This window comes from Notolabrus celidotus, chromosome 19 (assembly GCF_009762535.1).
Source record: "Notolabrus celidotus isolate fNotCel1 chromosome 19, fNotCel1.pri, whole genome shotgun sequence".
Classification (NCBI taxonomy): Eukaryota; Metazoa; Chordata; class Actinopteri; order Labriformes; family Labridae; genus Notolabrus; species Notolabrus celidotus.
In genome coordinates this window covers 23,379,226-23,402,300 of record NC_048290.1, presented here as the reverse complement: position 1 = coordinate 23,402,300, position 23,075 = coordinate 23,379,226, and the positions used below count along the sequence as shown (strand labels likewise).

The 23,075-nt window shown below is 39.5% G+C and overlaps 2 protein-coding genes and 1 long non-coding RNA gene across 4 annotated transcripts; 2 read left to right on the top strand and 1 right to left on the bottom strand.

Moving 5' to 3' along the window:
• Positions 1-313: 313 nt before the first annotated feature.
• Positions 314-5,069, bottom strand: LOC117831346. 2 transcript variants are annotated; one of them, XR_004634978.1, is made up of 4 exons: positions 4,990-5,069; positions 2,316-2,480; positions 1,152-1,225; positions 314-1,004 (listed from the first exon to the last, which is right to left on the bottom strand). It is a non-coding gene; the product is annotated as an uncharacterized LOC117831346 (long non-coding RNA). The 2 variants fall into 2 exon arrangements; XR_004634977.1 differs by having other exon boundaries at positions 314-980.
• Positions 400-10,160, top strand: myo1hb (myosin IHb). The gene is given in 33 exon segments (XM_034710003.1): positions 400-525; positions 928-1,043; positions 1,857-2,055; positions 2,146-2,226; positions 2,329-2,508; positions 2,586-2,684; positions 2,778-2,891; positions 2,977-3,048; positions 3,136-3,255; positions 3,517-3,584; positions 3,674-3,779; positions 3,866-3,946; positions 4,045-4,136; positions 4,259-4,353; positions 5,346-5,392; positions 5,634-5,714; positions 5,807-5,912; positions 6,556-6,673; positions 6,796-6,909; positions 7,367-7,443; positions 7,530-7,598; positions 7,696-7,736; positions 7,738-7,781; positions 7,871-8,033; positions 8,214-8,297; positions 8,456-8,549; positions 8,680-8,735; positions 8,824-8,959; positions 9,047-9,117; positions 9,312-9,398; positions 9,400-9,410; positions 9,500-9,599; positions 9,693-10,160. Coding segments are annotated over 33 exon segments (3,075 nt in total). The 3' UTR covers positions 9,720-10,160.
• Positions 10,161-11,516: 1,356 nt separating this feature from the next.
• LOC117830780 (sushi domain-containing protein 2-like) lies at positions 11,517-23,032 on the top strand. The gene is given in 25 exon segments (XM_034709053.1): positions 11,517-11,550; positions 11,553-11,576; positions 12,026-12,224; positions 12,511-12,662; positions 12,780-12,947; positions 13,033-13,207; positions 13,374-13,459; positions 13,462-13,574; positions 14,360-14,445; positions 16,124-16,392; positions 16,479-16,574; positions 16,577-16,612; positions 16,806-16,922; positions 16,925-16,963; positions 17,822-17,871; positions 17,874-18,072; positions 19,707-19,724; positions 19,727-19,804; positions 19,807-19,868; positions 19,870-19,889; positions 20,168-20,264; positions 20,343-20,456; positions 20,459-20,537; positions 22,304-22,397; positions 22,489-23,032. Coding segments are annotated over 25 exon segments (2,451 nt in total). The 3' UTR covers positions 22,535-23,032.
• Positions 23,033-23,075: the final 43 nt, after the last annotated feature.

Sequence of the window (23,075 nt, the reverse complement as noted above, 5' to 3'; positions counted from 1 at the left end):
CAGAAGCAGATTAGATAGCTGCAGCTGGATTTAGATTTGTTATGAGAATTGAGGATGTAGCCAAGGCCATTTCTGCCTCTGACTGAGGGTTACAGATATAGACAAACATGCCGGAAGTGGGTTCCCCCCGCTAGGAAATATATATCCTATGGTTGTCAATGATTGTCACAATATCTATTATTGTTTTTCTGAGAAGTGGCATCCTCCAGAAAAACTGATAACTTTTGAAGAAAACAGGACACGGCAAGGGATGAAAAGCAGGTCAAAAATAGCATAATATCTGTAGGTTTGGTTAAGAGAGGTTTTTTTTTCAGTGCATAAACAAGGGTTGTTCTGTTGCTATGTCTTTCTGTTTGGTCCCAGAGCCTGGATGAGCGCTGTGACAAAATCCTGAGGAACATGGAGGCCTCCCTGACGGCCCGGGATCGCGTGGGCATCCAGGATTTTGTTCTCCTCGACCCCCACACGAGTGAGAGTGCCTTCCTGGACAACCTGAGGAAACGCTTCCATGAGAACCTCATTTACGTGAGCCTTCCTCTGTGACAAAATGTTTGACATACTATCTCTCCGTCTCCCTCTAATTAAACCTCAAGTCCTCCACCTTTGACCCTTAAAGGTCCTATGGTTGTGTTGCCTTCTGCTGAATCTGGCACCTCGTGTTGCTGAAACAGCAGCTCCTGTTCTTCTAAATTGCAGTGTGAGCAATTTAAAGGTTACCACTGTCCGTAAGGTCTTACAAAGATATCATCTAACTTATTGCTTTTGATAAGAGGAACAAAATTACTGATCAGCAAAGTGGTACATGAAACCTGCAGCGCTGGGAGCATTACTTTAATGTGAAGTAATGTTTGAGACAAACAATCTCCTGGATCATCAAATGTGCAAGAGCTGCAGAACATGACTTCCTGTCCTTGTCTTTCTCTGCAGACTTACATTGGGACTCTTTTGGTATCCGTCAACCCGTACAAAGACTTGGATATCTACAGCAAGAAACAGATGGATACCTACATGGGTGTCAACTTCTTTGAGCTCCCACCTCACATGTAAGATGTTCTTTATTTTGTATTCATTTAGAGTGAAGTACCATTAATACTATGCAAGATAAATAGACATAATCAGATATCTTAACTACTGTTAGAGGGACCTCTTACATTTTGAACAGATGTTCATGGTTCCCAGAGGGTGGACCCTCATGACTTTGTTGATCCTCTGACTTTTCTTCTTCCTAGCACCACCATGAGGGTAACAGTTTTAGTTGTCTCCGTATAAAATATCTCGACCACAACTGGATTTCTGTAGAATCTATAGCACACATTCATGCTCCCCTGAGGATGACTCTTAATGTTTTTCGTCATGCCCTGACTTTGGAATCTAAATTTGTACATGGTTCATAAAACCTTACTGGGTTAATGATGACACTTTTCTGATCAGTTTTTAATGTACTTTGTGGTAAAAGATAGCTGTAATTGATGAACATGAGAACATTTCCTTGGAAAACTCATACTAGCATACTAGCATAGCCATGCATGTTATAGCTTTCAGGTAATGACTGACATTCTTACTTTTGTTTTAGATGTGAACGTTATAAATACTCTAATATAGTTGTCCTTAATGAAAAGAAAAACAAGAAGACGCAAAAGTTTATAAAGGGTAAATGCAGGGCTGGTGATACAGAGGTTACAGTGCCAACCATGACCTGCAACACTTGTATTCGATCATGCTTTCTAGTTTTCCCATCATTTACTTTGACCTCATCATTGTCAAATAAGGCATAACCAACACATTCTAATTTTCTGATGGTAAAAATGCCCACATTTCCAAAAGGGACTGACTTCGCTTTATCATTTTACTTTCAGTTATGCACTGGCAGACAACGTCTTCCGCACCATGCAGTCTGAATTCAACAACCACTTCATCCTGATATCAGGCGAGAGCGGGTCCGGCAAGACGGAGGCCTCCAAGAAAATCCTGCAATTCTACGCTGTCAGCTGTCCAAGCACCAGACTCCTGAACAACGTCCGGGACAGACTGCTGCTTTCCAACCCGGTGCTTGAGGTCAGTGACAGTGATGTGTGTGGCAGAATTTTATTGCTGTGTTTGACCATCTTTGATAGAAAATATTTCACACATGTTTATGTCTTCCAGGCTTTCGGAAATGCCAAAACCCTGAAGAACGACAACTCAAGCCGCTTTGGGAAATATATGGACATCCAGTTTGACCACCAGGTGGAGTGTAATATCTTTATCTTATTAAAATACAGTGGAAATTATAATGACAATATGATATCATACTTAAAGAACTGGTTATGGATTACCTTTCTCCCTCAGGGCGGTGCAGTAGGCGGTCACATTCTGAGCTATCTGTTGGAAAAGTCCCGCGTGGTGCACCAGAATCACGGAGAGAGAAACTTCCACATCTTCTATCAGCTGGTAGAGGGGGGAGAGGAAGATCTGCTCCGCTGGCTGGGCCTGGAGAGGAACTGCAAGAACTACAATTATCTGGTGCAGGTCTGGGGAAAAAAACAGAAGCAATGCGTCCCTTGTTTATTGGGACACAAATCTGACTCTGATCTTTGTTTTTTCAGGGTGATTGTGCCAAAGTTAGCTCTATTAACGACAAAAGTGACTGGAGGACGGTGCGGAAAGCCCTCTCTGTCATAGACTTCAGTGAGAGTGACGTAGAGGTGAGGCCATAGTCCTAATCTCTACACACTGAAACTAAAACTACACTAAATATATCATTTTTCCTGTGTTTTTCTTTCTTGGTGTAATCACAGAACCTGTTTGGAATCATTGCAAGTGTGCTCCATCTGGGCAATATCAAGTATGAAGCGGATGCTCTGGGATATGCCTCTCTCAACAACAACCAGGAGATGCACTGGGTGTCAAAGGTGAGCCCAAAACAACCTGCACATAGTTTAAACCCGCAAGATTGGTTTCACACTTTGCTTTTTATGTTTTGCTTTTGCGATGCAGTTGTTGGGGATTCCTGCTCAGGTGCTACAACAGGGTTTAACCCACAGGAAGATTGAGGCCAAATCAGAGGAGGTGACTTGACCTCTTTGTTTCATTATTAAGTATAAGGTGTGTTTAAAGGGTTTGTTTTTCATTATTTTCATTATACTGATGTTAAAGGTGCTCAGTCCATTCTCTGTGGACCATGCAGTTTATGCCAGGGATGCTCTTGCCAAAGCCATCTATGGACGCACTTTCAACTGGCTGGTCAACAAGATCAATGAATCTTTGGCTAACAAGGTGAGCAGAAATCTACTCAATACCCAAAATCTTTCCTTCAACTTTTGTGATCGTACTATTTGACTTTTTTTGAGCCTGTAAGATCTAAGTTTGGGAAATACAAGCATTTTGGGTTGATTTTCTGTCCACATGGTGTATTTTTGGTTTCATTAAACACTAATGTGGGGTAGAATTTTGCCAGATTGGTCTGACATTACAAGGTCAACATTTCCAGACAGTTAAAAACCAAACATTATTTCTTTCTGTCTAACCTATCTTTAGGATTCCTCCAGGAAAACAGTGATTGGTTTGCTGGACATCTATGGTTTTGAAGTTTTCAATGTGAACAGGTGAGATTATGTACACTTGAGCCGATTCTTCAACAGCAGAAGCGTGAATTTAAGAATTTGACAACTGACAGTTTCTTTTTGTATTGCAGCTTTGAGCAGTTTTGCATAAACTACTGCAACGAGAAGCTTCAGCAACTCTTCATCGAGCTGACCCTCAAGTCAGAGCAGGAGGAGTACGAGATGGAAGGAATTGAGGTAATGAAGTTATCGCTAATAATTTATTTTGTCTTTATGGCTCACAGTGGTACTAATGTTTTCTAATGTCCTGTTTTTACACACAGTGGGAACCAGTGCCATACTTCAACAACAAGATCATCTGTGATCTTGTGGAGGAGAAACACAGAGGAATCATCGCTTTGTTGGTAAAGAGATAGCTGGGTTGTCCTACAAAAACACAAATAATATATTGACAGATTAAACTAGACTAGAGATAAAATACTGATGGTTTACCCTCATACAGGATGAGGAATGTTTACGTCCTGGAGAGGCCACAGACCTCACCCTCCTGGAGAAGATGGAGGAAAAGATTGGTGGTCACCCTCATTTTGTAACGTGAGTTTTGCAATTTCTTTTGCTTAACAGAAAGAGCACAAAGGAACATGATCCATTAACTTGACTGACATATTACATATTGAACTTAATTTTAATGCACCATAACTCTCTCTGTCCTATAGACATAAACTTGCAGACCAAAAGACGAGAAAAACACTGGAGAGAGGAGACTTCCGCCTCCTGCACTACGCTGGAGAGGTGACATACTGTGTTGTTGGTAAGAGATGTCATTTCATTGTGTAAAAGAATGTCTTTCACATTTACTATGTCATTAAATGGGCCAAAGTTACACTGCTGCTGAAATGAAGTATGAAAGTAGAGCAAGCAGAGGAGAGCAGACTGAACCAGACAGACTAAGAAATTACACTTCATTTTCATATTGTTTGCTAGCATTACCAAATGTAGCCGGTATCTCTGACAGGTTATTTTTCTTGCCACACAACATGCCTCACCTCACATAAACAGAGGTTCAAATTATTTAAAATAAAGTCTAGAACTTTTTAAAGTTTTGTACTGTTCATTAATAAAATGCATGACTACAAAATGCCTCAATCATGTCACTGTTTCTACTTATAGCCCTTTTTGCTAACATTGAATGTTAAGACCTTAACAACAATATCATCTGTTGTGGCATTATTTCTTTGTGAAATAAGAAGCAAAGCCACATACCTGAATTATAAGCAGCAAACCTTATCTGAAACCTCCTGACTGTTAACATCATTAGCCTAGCTTGACATCATTAAGCTAGCATGAAACAAAAGAGTAAATACTAGCAAAAAAGAATTTTCTAGTGCAAACAAATGTACAAAACATCATCAGACTAGGTTTGTGATTCTTCGAAAGTAAGACTCACACTTGTTTTAAGTGCTTTTATCCAATGCTTTCCTAAGACCTGCTCTCCTATGGACTAACAGCATCTCAGCTGGGTCTCTTTGGTTAACTGGAGGCTATGCTAACTGCATTAAAGGTCACATATCAAAACCAAAAATTAAAATTCAGAATGGCTTAATCATATGTATAAAGGAAATCTGTTTTATGAAATGCATAATGTATACTCAATAATGGAGAAATTCTGATTATATTGCATCCTTAAGTGCACTGACTCAGTTGAGTGCCTTTTAACATAGGCTTTCATATTCAGAGAAGTAGATGTATTTTTTTTAAGGCTAGTATCACAATTATTAACTTTTTTTCTTTTCAAAATTTCAGGTTTCTTGGACAAAAACAATGACCTCTTGTATAGAAATGGGAAAGAGGTAACTTTATTTCTTCCTGTCCAGGTGTACTTAGTGACTTCTGAAAACGAATGCAATGTATATTAATTATGTATTTATTATATTATATAAACACAACATTTCCTCTGAATACTTTGTAGGACTTCTAATATTCTTCACTGCTCATGAAAATGGATAATAAAGGAAAGGAGCAAAACTCTGAGATTACATTCATGTTTCAGTGAAACATGTATTTCAGATCTGTTTTCCTGCTCTCCTTCAGGTCATGCGTCAGTCCAAGAACACCATCATCAAACACTGTTTCCCTCCAACAGAACCAGATAGCAAGAGGAGGCCTGAAACTGTGAGACATGATTCGTATGATGATGCTTAGTGACCAACTGATTTCATTAACACACCTCAATACTGGTATATCGTTTTTCTCTGACTCCTGAGGTGGTGACTCAGTTTAAGAGCAGCCTGGTGGGCTTGACTGAGATCTTAATGTCCAAAGAGCCTTGGTACGTCCGCTGCATCAAACCCAATGAAGCTAAGCAGCCAGGTGAGGCATTTATGGTGGCCCTGAAGGGCAAAACACAACACAAAATTTCCGAAAACACAATAACGTTTCAGAAAACACGACAACATTACAGAGAACATAACAACATTGCAGAAAACACAACAATTCAAAAATGCAGCTTGTCTCTCTAGGTCTTGTCATTTGTATCTCAATTGTACTTCAAAAGCTCAGGTCGTCTCCTTTGTGATGAAAACATTTCATGTTAACCACCAAATAAGTCTCTGTCCAGGATTTGAACCCTTAACTATATCACTGAAAGCATGCAGTATCAACCACCTCTCTGAAGGCCTGCCTGGCAGTGTTTATCTAACTGAGATTCAAGTGTTTTCATTTTAACATTTTATTGGGATACTTGAAAAGCACATGTTAGACAGTGTGAAAAAAATGTTCCTCATATGGATGGCCTCAGTCCAGGATGTGAACCAAGAATTATTTTTGTTGAAGATTATCCGTGCTAACACCGCACAATTGGCATGCCTGTAATGATCAGACTTATTTCCCCAAACTAATCAGAAATACTATACTATACGATACTTTTACTGTATAACAAGCTTTCTTTTAACCAGCACATGTGAGTTAGACAACCAGTTTTGACCCCTGAATTATCTTGTTGAATCTTTTGCAGGACGTTTTGATGATGTGTTGGTAAGACACCAGGTGAAGTATCTGGGACTGATGGAGCACCTCAGAGTCAGGCGTGCTGGATTTGCATACCGACGTAAATATGAAATCTTTCTCCAGAGGTACCTAAGCAGACTTCCACTACTCATTCAAAAAACACACTATTTATCTTACAGGTTGTCATTTTCATCAAAATATATTCCTGCTGGTTTTTTTTATAGCTTGTGTGGTCTTCTTTGCTCAGGTATAAGCCTTTATGTCCAGACACCTGGCCAAACTGGAAAGGTACGGCAGCAGAAGGTGTGCGGTGCTTGATTAAACACCTGGGCTACAGATCTGATGAGTACAAGATGGGCAGGTATGCAGATGATAACATGAAGTTCATGGGAACTGTCTAACCTGGAACACACAAAGAACCTATCACTGTTTGTGTCACGTATTATGCTAAAACAAAAGTAGAGTCCAACTGTAGAAAATAACACAGAAGTCATTGACAAAATCCACAAAAGAAACAGTAGAGCTCAAGGAGGGAAGACACAGGAGAAAGCACTGGTAAGACTCAACAAACAGACACAGAAGGAAAGAAACACAGAGACTAAATACACACAAGGTAATCAGACACAGGTGTGACACAAGACACAGGTGGTGAAACGTATGAGGTAGACACAAGAACTACAAAATAAAACAGGAAACACTTAACTATGAAACATGGATGAAAATACACAAACAAAGAGTACACTAAATAACAATCAAGATACAAATAAAAAAAGAAACAAAACTTAACAACTCATGATAGTTTGTCTCTTTCATTTGAGGACCAAAATTTTCATACGGCATCCAAGAACCCTGTTTGCAACGGAAGACGCCTTTCAGGTGTGCAAACATAAGCTTGGTAAGATGATTAACTGATTTAGTTTATATGCTAAATTCATATTCACAACTGTCCTTAAAATGAAATTGTAACTGTGATTGGTGAAGCAACAAGGATTCAGGCCAAGTACAAAGGCTACAGAGTGAAAGGAGACTTCATGAAACAGAGAGAGGCAGGTGAGTTGTCCCACATAGTTTGATTAAAGTGAGTAAATTGCACAAATTTCAAGTATTTATAGACATTACTTTTGTTGACTGTGTCTTATCTAAATAGCCACAAAGATTGAGAACTGCTGGAGAGGTATGATGGCCAGAAAAGAACGAGGAAAAGAGGGCATGGGCTGTAAAAGTCATCAAGAAGTAAGTAAACATTACAAAATCTCTTTGGAGATAAGACTGGTGGCCACCCTGTCCAAAGAAGTCTATTCCTGTCTGTTGATTTATTTCAGGTTCATTAAAGGCTTCATGACTAGAAATCAGCCTGCCTGCACTGACAACAGTGAGTACCTGGCGTATGTGAGGCAGAACTACCTCACACGCCTGAAAGATAACCTCCCGAAAACGGTCTTGGAGAGAGACATGTGGCTCACCCCTCCGCCGATAATGAAGGAGGTGGGTGACATGTTTATGACACTAACTATTTCTAAGCATGAGTCTAGTTACAAGGTCATATATCTCTTGTACACAGGAAACGAAATGAGTCAGTCATAGCCAACCATATTTTAGGATTTTGGAGCAGCCAAACAAATTTCACGGGCCACTTCGGTAAGCCTTTAAATACATTTTTTCTAGGCCTCCCAGATGTTGAAGAAGCTCTACATTCGCCAAATGGTGAGGAAGTATGTCAGAGGAATCACTGCACCGAGGAAAGCACAGGTACTGCATTAGATACACAAGAGTATACCTTTAAATGTTAACTTACACAACACCATTCTGCATTTCAAAGAACTTAAATATGTAAGTAAGTCTCTTGGAAACTCTTCAGTCCCAGACAAAATAAGCATACCATACCAAACAATATTTTTGTTATTCAGCTACTCTTAAAAGATCTGACAAGCTCCATGTTCAAAGGAAAGAAGGAGAACTACCCCTTCAGTGTGTGCAGACCGTTTGTGGACACCAGGATAGGTAAGACTACAGAGTTAATCTGAGGAGTTACTGTTTCACGTTCATTTCATGTTTCAGTTTTTTGCTTTTTGATTTACCTGTGTGTGAAATTCTCTGTCATGGATTTGCAAAATGTCCTTGCTCTGTCCAGGTGCAGATGACATAAGCATCAAAGTCCTTCAGATGATTCGACATGAGCACATCAAGGTAAACTGACCTTGACATTTCTTTATTTTACATCTTTGGGTTCTGTTTGTCCACTCTGACCTTGTGTGGGTGTGTTTTCTTTCCACAGTACAGCGTGCCAGTGGTGAAGTATGACAGAAACGGGTTCAGGCCTCGCCCCCGGCAGCTCATCTTCTCACAGGAAGCTGCTTACCTGGTAGAGGAGGCCAAGATCAAGCAGCGGATAGATTACAGATCTCTGAAAGGTAACAAGCAAGACCAAATACTTGCAGGGAGAGCAGTACTTGGGCTCAAAGCTACTTGTTGTTTAAGTTGGTTCTTTTTTTAAATAGGTGTGTCTGTGAGCAACCTGAGTGACAACTTCCTGATCCTACATGTCACATTTGATGACATCAAGCAAAAGGTATGAACAGACTTTACTCAAAATTGAGAACATTATTCATCAAAAGGACTTTTGCAAGATGTGAACCTGTAATTTTGTGGCCCAATTTGTATTTCAATTTTAGATGGTAACTTTTTTAATGCCAATATGCAGCATTGATAATCAATGATTATCATGTCTTACATTGATTAAAGGACTACACCTCGTGTTTTCAGGGGGATCTTGTTCTGCAGTGTGAGTACCTGTTTGAGGCCCTGACGAAGCTGACTATTTTTGCCAACAAGCAGAACTGCATCAAAGTGGGTCCAGGGCAGGTACACTACCTACATTTCCTGAATAGCGTGAATTTGGAGAACTGATGGTTGTAATGTTGCATGTAATGTTTTATATGTATCAATTGTAGTGTGCGTTTTGACATCCAGCCCGGCAGAGAGGGGTTTGTAGACTTCAAGAGTGGTCAGGAGTCCATGATCTACAGGGCAAAGAATGGCCACCTGATGGTGGTGAGAGTTTTGCAAATGAAAGGATCAAATTACTACAAAGTAAAATAGCTTTTTGTTTAATCAAATTACCGAGCTTTTTACTTTCTCCTTTAGGAATCTACAAAAGCCAAGTCCAGGTGATGCAGCTGGTGGTGTGTTGGTGATGCTGCAGATTTTAGTAACAGCCGTGTTTGTTCTGCTATCCTGCTGCATGGCTTTTGCCAATTAGTGTTTTACATCAGCTGATTTTTACTTTTGCATCAATATTATTCAATAGTGTATTTGTAATCATACAGAAGCACTGCCAATATCTCAGCTCTAGTTAGCAGACAAGCTCATAGCAGCCAAACCAGAATTTCAGTGTCTGCTTGTTCCTAATATGGAAACTGGTTCCAGTACAGAACCATCCATAATATCAATAGAAGCACTTGTAATCTTCTTTTTGTAATAAACTTACCTGAAATCATCTCTAGATGATGCAGTAGATACATGTGTATGTTGTATGTGTGCAGCCATGAGTGTAACAGTGTTTATAATACTTTACCCATGTTGTACCGTCTCATTAAAATATGTTAAACCAGACTGCATGTGAAGCATCAGTATTTGCAGCGCCCTACTGGTCTGACCCATTTTCCAGTTTTACCAAATACTGGATTAAATCACTATTTCCCTGAGTCGTAACATCAGGTTCTTGTTCTGCTTTGGTTTACAGAAAACCGTAAAAGATAGTATGCATCTAAGTTGAATTTTGTTATTCTGGATAATGCCTTTAGTTTTGACCTCTAAACCTACAAGGTCATCTCTGTGTATTCTTAGGGAGGCAGTGCTAAGGAATGCTGATTGTCAAAAAGTTTATTTGCAGCGCACTCTGCTGGGCAGAACAAATCCCAAAGAGGAAAGTCTTCAGCTTGAGCTCAGGATAAGAAAATTAAGTCACATAAATACCTGTATTGGTGTCTTGGGTGTATAACCAAAAATAGGGTCATAGAAATAAATCAGCAATCATGAAATTACATAGCAATCAGTACTTTTTATTGAAAGAAAGGGAGATGTGAAATGTTTAGAACAAAGAGGAATGAATTTGCATACATTTGACCAAGGAAAGTGCCTTTACTGTATAATATATGCTTTTGAGAATATGTTCTATGAGCAGATAAAATAATCTGCACAGTTTATTGTGATGGTTAGCTATTTCCAGAGTAAAATATAAACATTTTTTTCAATGTATTTATTAAATGTAATATTTTAGCCATGGGAAAGGAAAGCTTTTTCAGTCCAAGACGATCCTCAGTTGCTAACATTTTACCTATAGACTCCATTACCATGTTAGCATGCTAACATAAGTATCTCAACAGATCCTCACTTGCTCAATCCTAATTAAAATGTCTTCTTACTCTAACTGACATTAATCTTTACTTTTTCACCCACTAATATAGTCTTTAGAATAAGGAGCTGATACCGAACCAAAAATCTTTAAAATCTTTATTTGATTAAGCAAATATTGTTGAATGTAGATACTTGCTATGCTAAATTGCTAAAAGGTTTAACTTTAGTAGTAGGCCCATTTTGGTCTGAAGCATTGACATGGTATTTGTAATTTTAACATACAGTTTATGGTCTGAAGTCATGTATGTCTACCATATCTTTGTATGTGTATTTTATTTTATTCATTTGTTTTTTATTAGTATATGATAATGGGTTTAATTGTGAAAATCTACTGTATTAATTACTTAACTGTCTAAAAAAAACTGATACGCTTCAAAGTTGGGTTATCAGAGGTAGCCACGTGGGTGTAGTTACGCCTCCAGGTTAACATTTATTAAATGACCTGTGGTTAATTATTAAACAGAGGCTTGGCAGTGATTGAAGGATCAAGGTTTAAATGCTGAGTATATAGCTAGGAGAAATTGTAAAGTCAGTACGAGACAACCTGGCAAGATGGAAAGACTGACAATAGTCTTATTTGTCCTTCTGGTTCATGTAGCTGTGGCACATTTGGTAAGTACTCATAAACTATTAAAACCTGAAAAACGTTGAGTTAGATGAGTAAATCAATAGAACTTCTATGTAGAGACTTGATGCAGTTATAGAGGTAAGGCTATTCAAAAACACACACAAAAAACAGTTGCAGCACATGTGTATGAAGGGTCAGAGGTCAACAGCTGAACTAAAAAAACAGCTTGAGAACCTTTTATTTTTTGTGTTGCAGACTGTGGTTATTTTAGATTTGTCATTAATGAGATAATGTGTTAAAGTTGGATAAGATTTAATTGTGGTAGACATGCAAATAGGTTAAGCAACATAATATACTGTAGGTATAATATCGTGCAACTCCAATCCTGAAGAGGTAAACAATAAAAATCCACTATCATTACTAATCTTTATCATGTTTCACTCGCACACATCAGACTCCACACTGATGCCCTCTTTGTCTGTTTTACGGACAGGACAGTCATGTCAAGATAACTGTGGGGAAAATTTTGCCTCATGCTCATGCTACCCAACGTGCGTATCTCTGGACACCTGCTGTGCGGACTACAAAGAGTACTGTGTGGATACCGTGCCATACTCTGGGACGATTCTGGGTGGGACAGACTTTATGCTTCTTGAAGCAAGTTTTGATAAGAGTTCGGCCATTGTATGCAGGTGAGACCTCTTTTTACACCTCAGTTTTATGCTTTTTACCAAGTCAATTTATAATTTAGATATATACAATGACTAGACATTGATTGGTCACTTGAAAAGACTGAAATGTAGCCTTATCCAAGGCTTTTAGTTACATCTCATGGTCCTCTTCAGGTCCTCTGAGCTGTCAGTGAAGAAGACACCCACAATGAATGATTAGATGCTGTTGAAATAGCAGCCAAGCTAGTATGAATATTAAAGTGATAATCAAAGTGTGAAAAAAGCTGATCCTCTTTTATAACGGCAGGTTCAACTATAACACCAATACTTTGGGGTACGTGGATGAAAATGGAAGAGGCCATTGTATCTCCCCACTGTTGTATGAAACAGGATGGGTTCCTTTGCAAGTCTCCTCCGATAACGGCGCAACATTTAGCAGAGTTGGATCCTGGCTCTCAGGTACAATGATGTCAGAAGATTCTATCATCTAACAAGTCATACAACACAATTTTTTTAAATTTGTTTTTTGAAATGAGGTAAATGTTGAATTTTACTGATTCTACTTTGTTGCTACAGTTCACACTGGCAAGTTAGATTCTAAGTTTAAGGCCATACTGGTGAACTCAACGAAGTGGCAGTACTATGGTACACCTGGTTTCGGAGGCTCTCTGGGGATGACGTGGACTACCTCTCTGGTCGATGCTGAGAATGTCAACATAGAGCTGTGGGGTTACAGGGAGACAGGTGAGCAAGCTGCTTTTATACTATGTAGGTCACACGACTTTTGATTAAGTCAGAAGACTGACTCATGTGAAATATTTTTCTGCAGGAGAGCCCTATACAGACACTTGGCAGGGTGAATGGGTCTATCTGTACTCACTTGCGAAGGATTATCCCAACAGTGGCTCTTTTAGCTTTGTGCCCAAACCAGCAGAAAAGGATTTTTCAACTTGGGAGCTAGGAGCTTTACGTGTCAGCTCCAGCAACCATACCGATGGCATATGGTGTGTACATACACTTCCATTATCAGCGACTTTTGATATAAAAAAAATCTTTAGAAAACTATTATGTTTACAACAGTAACGATAATTTGAGTCCAATTTAAGATTAAAAAAAATGCACAATTTTAATATGTTTTAAAAGTAGTTAATTGTCCTGTGTTTCTTCTAGGAACGTACACTCTGCATGGACTGAGGATCACGCTCTGGCCTGGCATCTGGAGGAGAAATTCAGGCTTGGCTCAGAAGTCTGGGCCCTGGAAAATGTTTGGCGTGGGACAAACTGGAAACTCAGCTGCCCAACTTCCTCAGCGAGATCATCGACTGCCCCTGCACTCTGGCTCAGGCTCGAGCTGACACAGGGAGGTTTCATGTAAGTGTTGGGAGGAGCACAGTTAGGTTTTAAAGCATGTAAATGAAGCACTGGTGCAGTAAAGGTTTAATCGTTTAAAAAGTGATGCAAAATTGTGAGTTATCTCAAGCACTTAACAGCAAATAGGCATAAAGTAATAAATAACTGTCATGTAGCCAACCACAGACACACGCTCAAAGTAATTACACAACCAAATTTCAAACCTTAAAAAGCAATAACTCTAAAACAATCTGGCCACAGATGTCATATGTTTATGGGAGTTAAATCTAATGTGCTGGATAAACCGAGACAATGACCTGTTTGTTTATGGTGGTTGTCAGTAGCTGCAGCCTTACACTGATGCTCCCTGCTTATCAGTTCAGAGTCACGGGTGGGCTCCCATTACTGTAGCATTTATAAGAACAGGCTTTCTCTGGAGCACATTCCAGTATTGATAGTATTGCCTTTTATCTGATGAATTGACGGCCAGTGTTAGGCAGAGCCATTAAGTAAAAGATACAATCAAAACCTAATGCTCACAGCTACTAAATGTGTGTTTTTCAGGGACACAGTTGGAAGTATTTTCATATTAGATGCTTTTTTAATTCTACACATACAGACTTGAAAAGAGTAGTTATCTCTTTGGAGTTATAATTCAACCTCTGGACTAAAAATCTGTGCCAGTAGTAACACCATTAAAAAGTTTGTGTCATGCCAAGACAGTGCTGGCTAGTTTCAAATCTGTTACCTTTAAGCAATGAAGATAGTGGAATATACATTGAGCAGCCTGCTGTTTCTCTTCCCAGACTGACTATGGCTGTGATATCGAGAAAGGAAGTGTGTGCACTTATCATCCGGGGAGTGTTCACTGTGTACGGGCCATACAAGCAAGGTGAGTCCTTGACCCACTTGACCTCAGGGTTTCAAAAAGTTGGGCAGAGGAGAAAAAAAACCTGCAGTTCCTTGACTGTCTACTTGGGGCTGGCTGCAAAATCCAGGAAACCCCATCAGAGCCAATATTAAAATGCCTACTACTTTGCTGGCTTCTAAATGAGTCAGGTGTCTGCTTTTTAATGCAGTGACTGCCCATTTTGGGCTTTATAATGCCTTTTCAGAAACCATGACTAAATCCATGTTTTATACTGTGTATGGTGAAAACATCACAACTCATCACATTTTCATAGTACTAGAATAATACATGTTTTGCATATTAAACACTGATATAGTTCAATTTTTACTTTACTTGTAGCAGCTGATACTCTGAACCTTCTAAATGTGATTTATTCTTGGGCTCAACTAACTTTTTTAAGCATCTTTAAAAAGTATTTGCTTGTAAATTGTCACCAAATTGTTTATACTATAAGATTTCTCTCTGTGTTCCTATAGAAGTATAATGTATCAGTCACTTTTCAAACAGTGAATATTCCTGAAAAATACTTGCAAGGAGAAATATTCATACTGACTATCTTTAAGCTTATATTCGTTTACAGTACTTTTATCTATACTCTTATCTATGACCGCATTGACCTCCCCCCGTCAGTGAGTAGGGGCAGAGCAGTCACGTCTGTTTTACTGTCCTGCTCCAGATAAGACCTGTGTACAGCTGTAAACAATCAGGCGTCAGCACTCTAAACTTTATCCTCTTTGTTCTGATGTTGACGTTCTTTTATGTTAATACATTTCATTCTGCAGTAGTGTAACACTGTTGTCATAATAAGGGATGTACACGTTGAGTAGACTAAATTAATTGTTGTCATCCTTGCTGGTCGACACCAGAATTACTAGTGGATATGATATGTTGTGTCCAAGCAGTAGCGCAGCCACTAGGGGCTGCAGCTCCGATTAATGGCTAGTGCTGCAACGCTATAATGCTCTACTACCCCTCATGTAAACAACCACAGATGACAGATGGCAACTCATAGCCACTCATAGCGCGGCACAGTTTGTCAGTATTTTGATCTGGAAATTATTGAAAAAGTTGTTTATATACTTTGTTTAGTTAAACTGGCATATAAGCACTTGTCTGCCAGCAATGCATAACCAGCATTGAATAAATTGTGCTCGATTATGACAGTTTTCTGAGTGATTTCACATCTTCAGACTAACTAGTGGTTGTTCAGAATTTTAATTTCTAATGGCTTAAGAACATCCTTAGTCATAGCGTTAATTTTATTGTTCTCAAAAGATGTTTTCCAGGTTATAAACTTACTCCTGTTATATAATCTACTTTGTGTTTTTTTGTTGAGACTAAGATTGTGTAAAAGTTGAACGACATAACAGCTCAAGTGAAGCCAATACATATGGAGCTCCCTCTACTGACTGACTAGCTGAAATGTAGGTCATAAAGCCCTCCTCCTCCATGTTAATAGATGGGACATGGGTCCAAACTATAAAATAAGTAAACACATCAAAGGCATTTTACTCAAACATGGTGTCTGTCATTAAAGCTTAAGTTCAAACAGTAATTTGAGTGACAACAAAAAATATGTAACTTTTAGAATCCATTACCCAGAGGATGTTTTTGCTGTAGGAGAGTTCAGTCTAATAGTTTTTTGTAAATGTATAAACAGCCCCATGTACGGAGCAGGACAGCAGTGTTGCTATGACAGCACCGGTGCTCAGATCCTCACAGCTGACTCGATTGGGGGCAGTACTCCAGACCGAGCACACGACTGGGGCTCTCCTCCATTCAACAAACCTCCTCGAGTTCCTGGAGAGTCCCACTGGGTGTACGATGTCCTCAGCTTCTACTACTGCTGCCTCTGGTCCGACAACTGTAACTACTACTTCAAACACCGGCCGTCCAGCGACTGCAGGCGCTACCAGTCACCCAGCCCAGGTGAGAGAATCGTCCAATCAAGGGTTTATGTGTTTTTATCAGATCATTTCTAGATTGATGACCTAAGTTTTTGTTTGTAATGGCAGCCGTGGTGTTTGGAGATCCCCACTTCATAACATTTGATGGCGTCAGCTACTCCTTCAATGGAAAAGGAGAGTACACTTTGGTTTTCTCAGAAAAGAAAATCTGACGATCCAAGGAAGAACAGAACCTGTGAACGGTGAGATACTGAACACACTGGGCTTTTAATATCCACTTTTGATCAGTGCTTCCACCAGGAATCTCCTGGGGTGGCATGGGCCCACACTAAAAACTGTTGGCCATCCCAGATGCTACCCTGTAATCTCATTCTCTGACTAGCATCTGTTGTAGATGTTTCCTTTTAACATTGCTTTGTTTCTTCTCACTCTCAGGAACCTCTATAAAGGCAACCAAGCTGTCGTATGTCGCCATGCAAGAATCAGACTCTGATGTTGTTGAGGTGCGGCTGGTCGATGGTCACAGTGGCCTCCAAGTTCTTCAGAATCACAAGCCCTCTCATTTACTGAGCAGAGCTGGATGGACCTGCATGGTGAGAACCTGATCAGTTCGCTGCGTACAACAAGATTTTAGAATGTTGTAGTCCTTTATAGATTTTCTAAAAAAGTTAGATAGAATAATAAGACGTCAAAGTCCAAATTTATGACTTAATGATTTTCTATTCAGACTACCCTTTGACTTTGGTCGCCCTGAGAGCTCACAGCACTGCACTTAGAAAACACATGCAAAAAGACAAACACAAGCAAATGAGAAACATCTTCACTCAATTTGACAACACATGAGCAGCATTTAGAAAAGGCGCTGCAAAGACCACAGCACACACATTAGAAAAACCGGATGCAAATAGACCGCATACACAATGGAAGTGTTTCCAGAGGACACTTAGAAGTGATGCACATGTCCGGACACGTTTGTTGTAGAAGAAGATTTTTAGTCAAGCGCTATTAAGGTATTCTTACCGTCAGTGGTGTTGGAAAATGAGATAAAAAGTAAGTGTTTTTAATGATTTATTTTAACATTGTGATTCAGCCTATACTACAGTCCAGACGTGTGCATCACTTTTAAGTGTCCTCTGGAAACACTTCGTTGTGTTGTGGTTTTTGCAGCACGTTTTTCTAATGTGTTGGTTGTGGTCTTTGCAGCGCGTTTTCTAAATGCATTCACAGTGTTGTCAAATTGATGAAGATCTTTTTTTCATTTGCTTGTGTTTGTCTTTTGGCATGTGTTTTCTAAGTGCAGTGCTGTGAGCTCTCAGGGCCACTGTATTGACCAAACCAAATACGGGACTGGGGAACTGTGTGATTAGAGTGGTGCCAAAAAGTTCGAGTATCTCTTCATTTCCTGAAAACATTCAGAGACTATAACAATCTGTCTTCTTTCTCTCTTTCAGGTGTGTTGTGTTTCTCCTACGTCTACAAACGTGACCGTGAGATGTTTCCTGCTCCGGAGCTGGGGTGGAGGTGCGACTGAGAGAGGGGACCATGATGACCACTGTGCTGCTGCCTGAAGAGTTCAAAGACTCTACTCTAGGGCTGTTGGGACGGATGAATGGTGACCCTGCTGATGACCTCACACTTAGCAATTGGATGCTTGTGCAGAACAGCAGCAATCCTGAGGAGGTGTTCACCTTTGGAGCAGGATGTAAGAAATGACTTATGTATAATCTATTTGTTTTTATTATAATAGTATGAGCTGTGTATGTTAATAACTCAACAAAACATCACTACATGTAGTGAAATAGGTGTGAGGTTGGGGATGAATACCACAGTTGTGGACAAACATTTGAACAGGATTATAATCTTTGAACAAAACACAACATATACCCCACATGAAGAACTAAATTATGCATAAATTAGTCAGTTTAACTGATGTTAGGTTAGTGAAGAAATGTATGTAAACTCCCATTATGAATGTCTTTCTTACTCACAGCATTATCCAAGGTCACCAAAGACCAGTTCAGCATTGTGCTCCTTAAATGGTCTCACTTCCCAAACTTGGATGCCATACTTCTGATGGTGTGTTCACAAGCTCTTACAGCCTCTGTGAGGAGTTTTTAGCTCATGGAAAAAGGGTAATGCAAAAATTATACAGGTTTGCTTTTCATCTTTTAAATACAGTCAAAAATCACTGTGTATTTGTGACTGTGGCAACAAATGTATTTAAAATGAATTTACATTAACTGAGAGAAAAGAAAGGAGACCCGTCCGCCATTCCCGCACAAAACCCACAGACTTGATTGTGTTAATTTTTAAAGAGCGTATACTGCGATTAGAACAGATTTCCTACTAAACAAAGCTGCACATCAAAATCTTGGATATCAAGAAAATCAAAAGGCACAAACAGACAAGTCGCACAAAGACCTCAACAGAAACTGTTTTATACAGTATCCCAGTAATGTTTTCAGTGCCGTAAATGGTCATACTAAACCCCCCAGGTCCATCTACAGGTAAAGGCTAATTTACATTTTAGTAGTTACATTTTAGAGGAGGTGTGCATCAGCTTTGTGCGTAGATCTGTGTTGGTACAGGAGCTACACAGACCAATGCACGTAGGCTACGACATCGATTCGACGCAGAAGTATACATCATGCTTAAGGTATCCAGTGCCCTAAATGCTCAAACTAACCCACCCCCACTAGTCCATCTATAGGTATGTCAAGTCCTGGCAGGTACCACAGACTACAATTTTTTTGTTACTATTAAAGAAGGCGGGATATTGTTGCTTTTTGTTCGAAAACACTGCATATAAATGTACTGAGGAAAAATATTAACTGGCTCCACAGGGGGCGCCAAAATCAACACAAAGTCGTAATATGGAAACCACATGCAAGCTAGAAAAAAAAAGATTTGTTGCATTTCATTGCATTTCAAATCTTTATTCCATACATTTATAGAAGAAAAAAGTTTTTACCATGAACAAAAATGTACTAAAGTTCTCAGAGTTTATGCTTAATATGACGTCAAGTCTGTTAATTCTGGAATTCATGTCCCAAAATCTTCTCTGACTCTCCAATTTGTTGTTCTGAATAGAGGGAGATCCTTTGATTTACTGAGCTGGGAACCATATTCCTTTAGTCACAAATGTTAGAAGCCTTGTTACCTTTATGTTACCCTTTCACGTTAATAGGAAACATACTCTCTCTTCTTATTTGGCTCTTTATTTTTTATTTTAATTCAAAGGATATATTGTAGACATGTTGCATAGACTTGCCACATTTTTACTTGACGTTAAGCTGGTTTGATGATAAGTGGTATGTTTTTGTTTGTGTCTCACAGGGGCTGTCTTGAATGAATCAGCTTGTTCACATATGACTCACCCTATCTTCTGGAGCAGTATTTCTCTGGTCCCAAACATGACCACAGTTTTCTTCCAGTGTTTTCATCCCTGAGAGTCCAGATGATCCATTAGCCGATCAGACATCAGAGATCTGCACTGGAAGAGGGCTCAGAATTCTGCAGGTTTGAGGACACATAAAGTTCAGCTCTGTGTGTTTATCTCCTTTGTTGCTCTTAATGGAGATTCAAGAGTTTAAGAAAAAAAAAAGAAACCGTCATAGTGATATCATCAGGGTATACTCAGGAGTCTAAAGTAACAATCTATAATGGAAGTAAGGGTTAACTGGCATATGAAAAACCGTGGTGTGGCTGAAAAAAATCTCACATAAATATTGAGTTGCATCATGGGAAATGTAGGAATGGGTGTTGGTAGTGACTTCTATCCTGTACTTTATCTGTAGGTATGATATCCTGGTAGGGTCGTAGTCCCCAAATGGGAGAAATGCAACCAGAGTGTCTTTCCAAAGTCACGTTTCTCTTGTACAGGACTTAAAGCAGGTGAGGTCACGGAGAAACATCGTATAACACTTCCTGCAATGGTCATGTACATCTTTTTTCTTGGGTTCACAATGTCAGTTAGTGTTATATTGTGCAGTGATATCCTGTGGATGGCTGGCACCTCCGAAAACGGGATGAAAAATGGACCAGGTATTTACAAGGAGCCTGGTGCAGCTCTCCTGCAATGAGGGCTAGACACTCTGACAGGATCACCAGAGCGGGGTGCTGAACACGGCCAGTGGTCTGGAGAAGAGACCACCTGCGGGAATTCTCGTACGAAAAAATGATGCAACTACTCTGACCTGTGATTTTAATCAAGTTTGTGTGTGAGTGTATGAGAGCATGTATATGTGCGTATGACCTTTTGAATGCATGATTTGATTCATGGAATCAGCTTTAAGTTGTGAAATCAAGATAAATGAAATCTCTCACCATCACTGAAGTATTTACACCAAGAGAGATCTCTTGCAGGATGATTTCTGTTAGTGTTGTGCACACCATGAAAGTGAAAGTATGAAAAGCAACAGCAGAACACAGGGCCCTTTGTTTTTGCCCTACCAACATAACTTTCGTAAAACCATTTTTATTTAAGCAGACGTTCATGTCTGTGTTCCCCTCTTTCCAGAGACAGCTGGGTAATGTGGTCATTAAAGCTGGGGTTGGTAGTCAGATTTAGATACACTTTTTTTTATACTGGTTAAAATTAACTTTATGTCCCGATGGCAATCAATACATAATGTGTTCTTAAAAAAGAGTAAAAAAAAGCTGCTATCTACAGCCGGAGTAAACCTGGGAAAACCCTAACCAATCCCTGCCATCAGGAGCCAAATTATGAAGCCAATCAAATCCCATCCTGCCTCTCTGCCCGCCTCCTGCAGGTACATTTCATGTTTGTTTGTGTTTTTAACTTTCACTATGATAATGTTTCGGTGTTTTCTTACCGCTGAGTGAGACATGAGTTGACGTAGTGCAAAACACAAACGATGTGCTGAGGACCGGTTTTGAATCAGTCACCATCATATGGTTGCGAAGCAGCGGCGCTCGTGCATGTGAGCAGGGGGGCGTCATTTTGGAGGAGTTCCGAGGGGAGGGGGGGAAGGTATAGACGGAGTTCTGAGGACATGCTAAATTCAAATTCGTGCTAGCTTTCAATGACCACCGACCCTAGCTTTAAGAGGCCAGGGTGCAGAGAAGTTAAATGTGAATCAATTCAGGTCAGCTGATCCAGGAGTTTTCTATTTATTAGGGTTGAACAGTCTAAATTGTATCATCTGGGAACATAAATGTTTGGAACTAAATTAATTTGCAGTAATATGGTAATTTGGTAAATGGACTTGTACTTATATAGCGCTTTTCTAGTCTTTCTGACCACTCAACTGGCTGCTACATAGTGAGGGACCATCAGTTATAGCTAATCTCATTCGTTCAGATTAACACACCGCTGAACAACAGCTGGAGCAATTTGGGGTTCAGTGCCTTGCTCAAGGACACTTCGGCATGTGGTTGCCGGAACTGGGATCGAACCGCCAACCTTCATATTGATAAACGACCGACTCTACCCACTGAGCTGCAGCCGCCCCTATTTATCAAGCATATATGATTACCTCAGGATCATTTAAAACTAACTGTGGTTACTACAGCATAAAAACTCAGTGGATCACCATTTCCAGTTCCATACATTCCCAGGGCACCACAGGAGTTTACCCTATTTTATGTCAGTTCTCCCAACAATTGGTAAAATCCTTTGTGATAACATAACAGGCAGCCTGACAGACAATGTCTTATCAGAACCCAAGTCTCCGTTGTAACTAAAGATAACAGTTTCTTAGGAGAGGCCCCAGGATATGGTAGGGCAATCAAAAATAGTCCAGCCAGACAAGTAAGTGCAAAACCCCGCCTGCATTTGTAGCATGTTCTGCTTCTTTCAGTCAATCAAGGCAGTGAACAAATGCAAACATAGAATACAAATAAATTCTATGAATAAATAAAATAATTCATATCTTGTGCTTTTTGTAAGAAGCCTTGTTGTCATTTTTCAGGTATCGCAGGAATTGTTGCCGGCTCAGTTATTGGAGCTCTCGCCTTGATTCTGATCATAACATCAATCATACTACACTCCAAAAAGCAGAAAAGGTGGGTCATTTCAGTCGATGTAATTTTAATAAATGTACTTATATTTGTATTTGAAAAGGTTCTAACTGTTCATTTATTCATTTTATTTCAGAAAAGCAGCTCGTTCAGAGGAAGCTGAGAAAATTGAGGCCTTCTAACTACCTATCTTAGTTTGCTGAAACACTCCACTTAACACTTTAAACTGAATACATGCTTGGGTGAATGCACAAAAACAAACCTCGTAAATCAAGGCCAGATTCAGACTCTGATACATCAACTCACTCCATTTAGAGGGCTCTGTTAAATCATCCACCTTACAGTTATAAATTGAGCTGGATGATTACGTCAAAATGAGACGCATAAATCAATAACTCTGAGTCTGTTCAATAAGCTGAAACTAATATCACTCCTGTCAAAGGTAAAAACGTAAAGCAACCTGTAAGTGTCCAAACACTCCATTATTGTTTCTGACATTATTAAATATACAGAAGAAAATATTTTGGCTGTACTTCAGATAACTCCTTTTGTTTTCCAGATTAAAATAAATAATTAAATTGAACTGAGCACTGAAAATGTATTTCCATTATGTCGTGAAAAGCTTGTATGTATTGTTCTACAGTTGCACTCTTTTTGGATAATAAAGTTTTTCAAATAGACTATTGCGGAAGGGGTTGTTTCTTCAGTGTGCTTTCAATCATC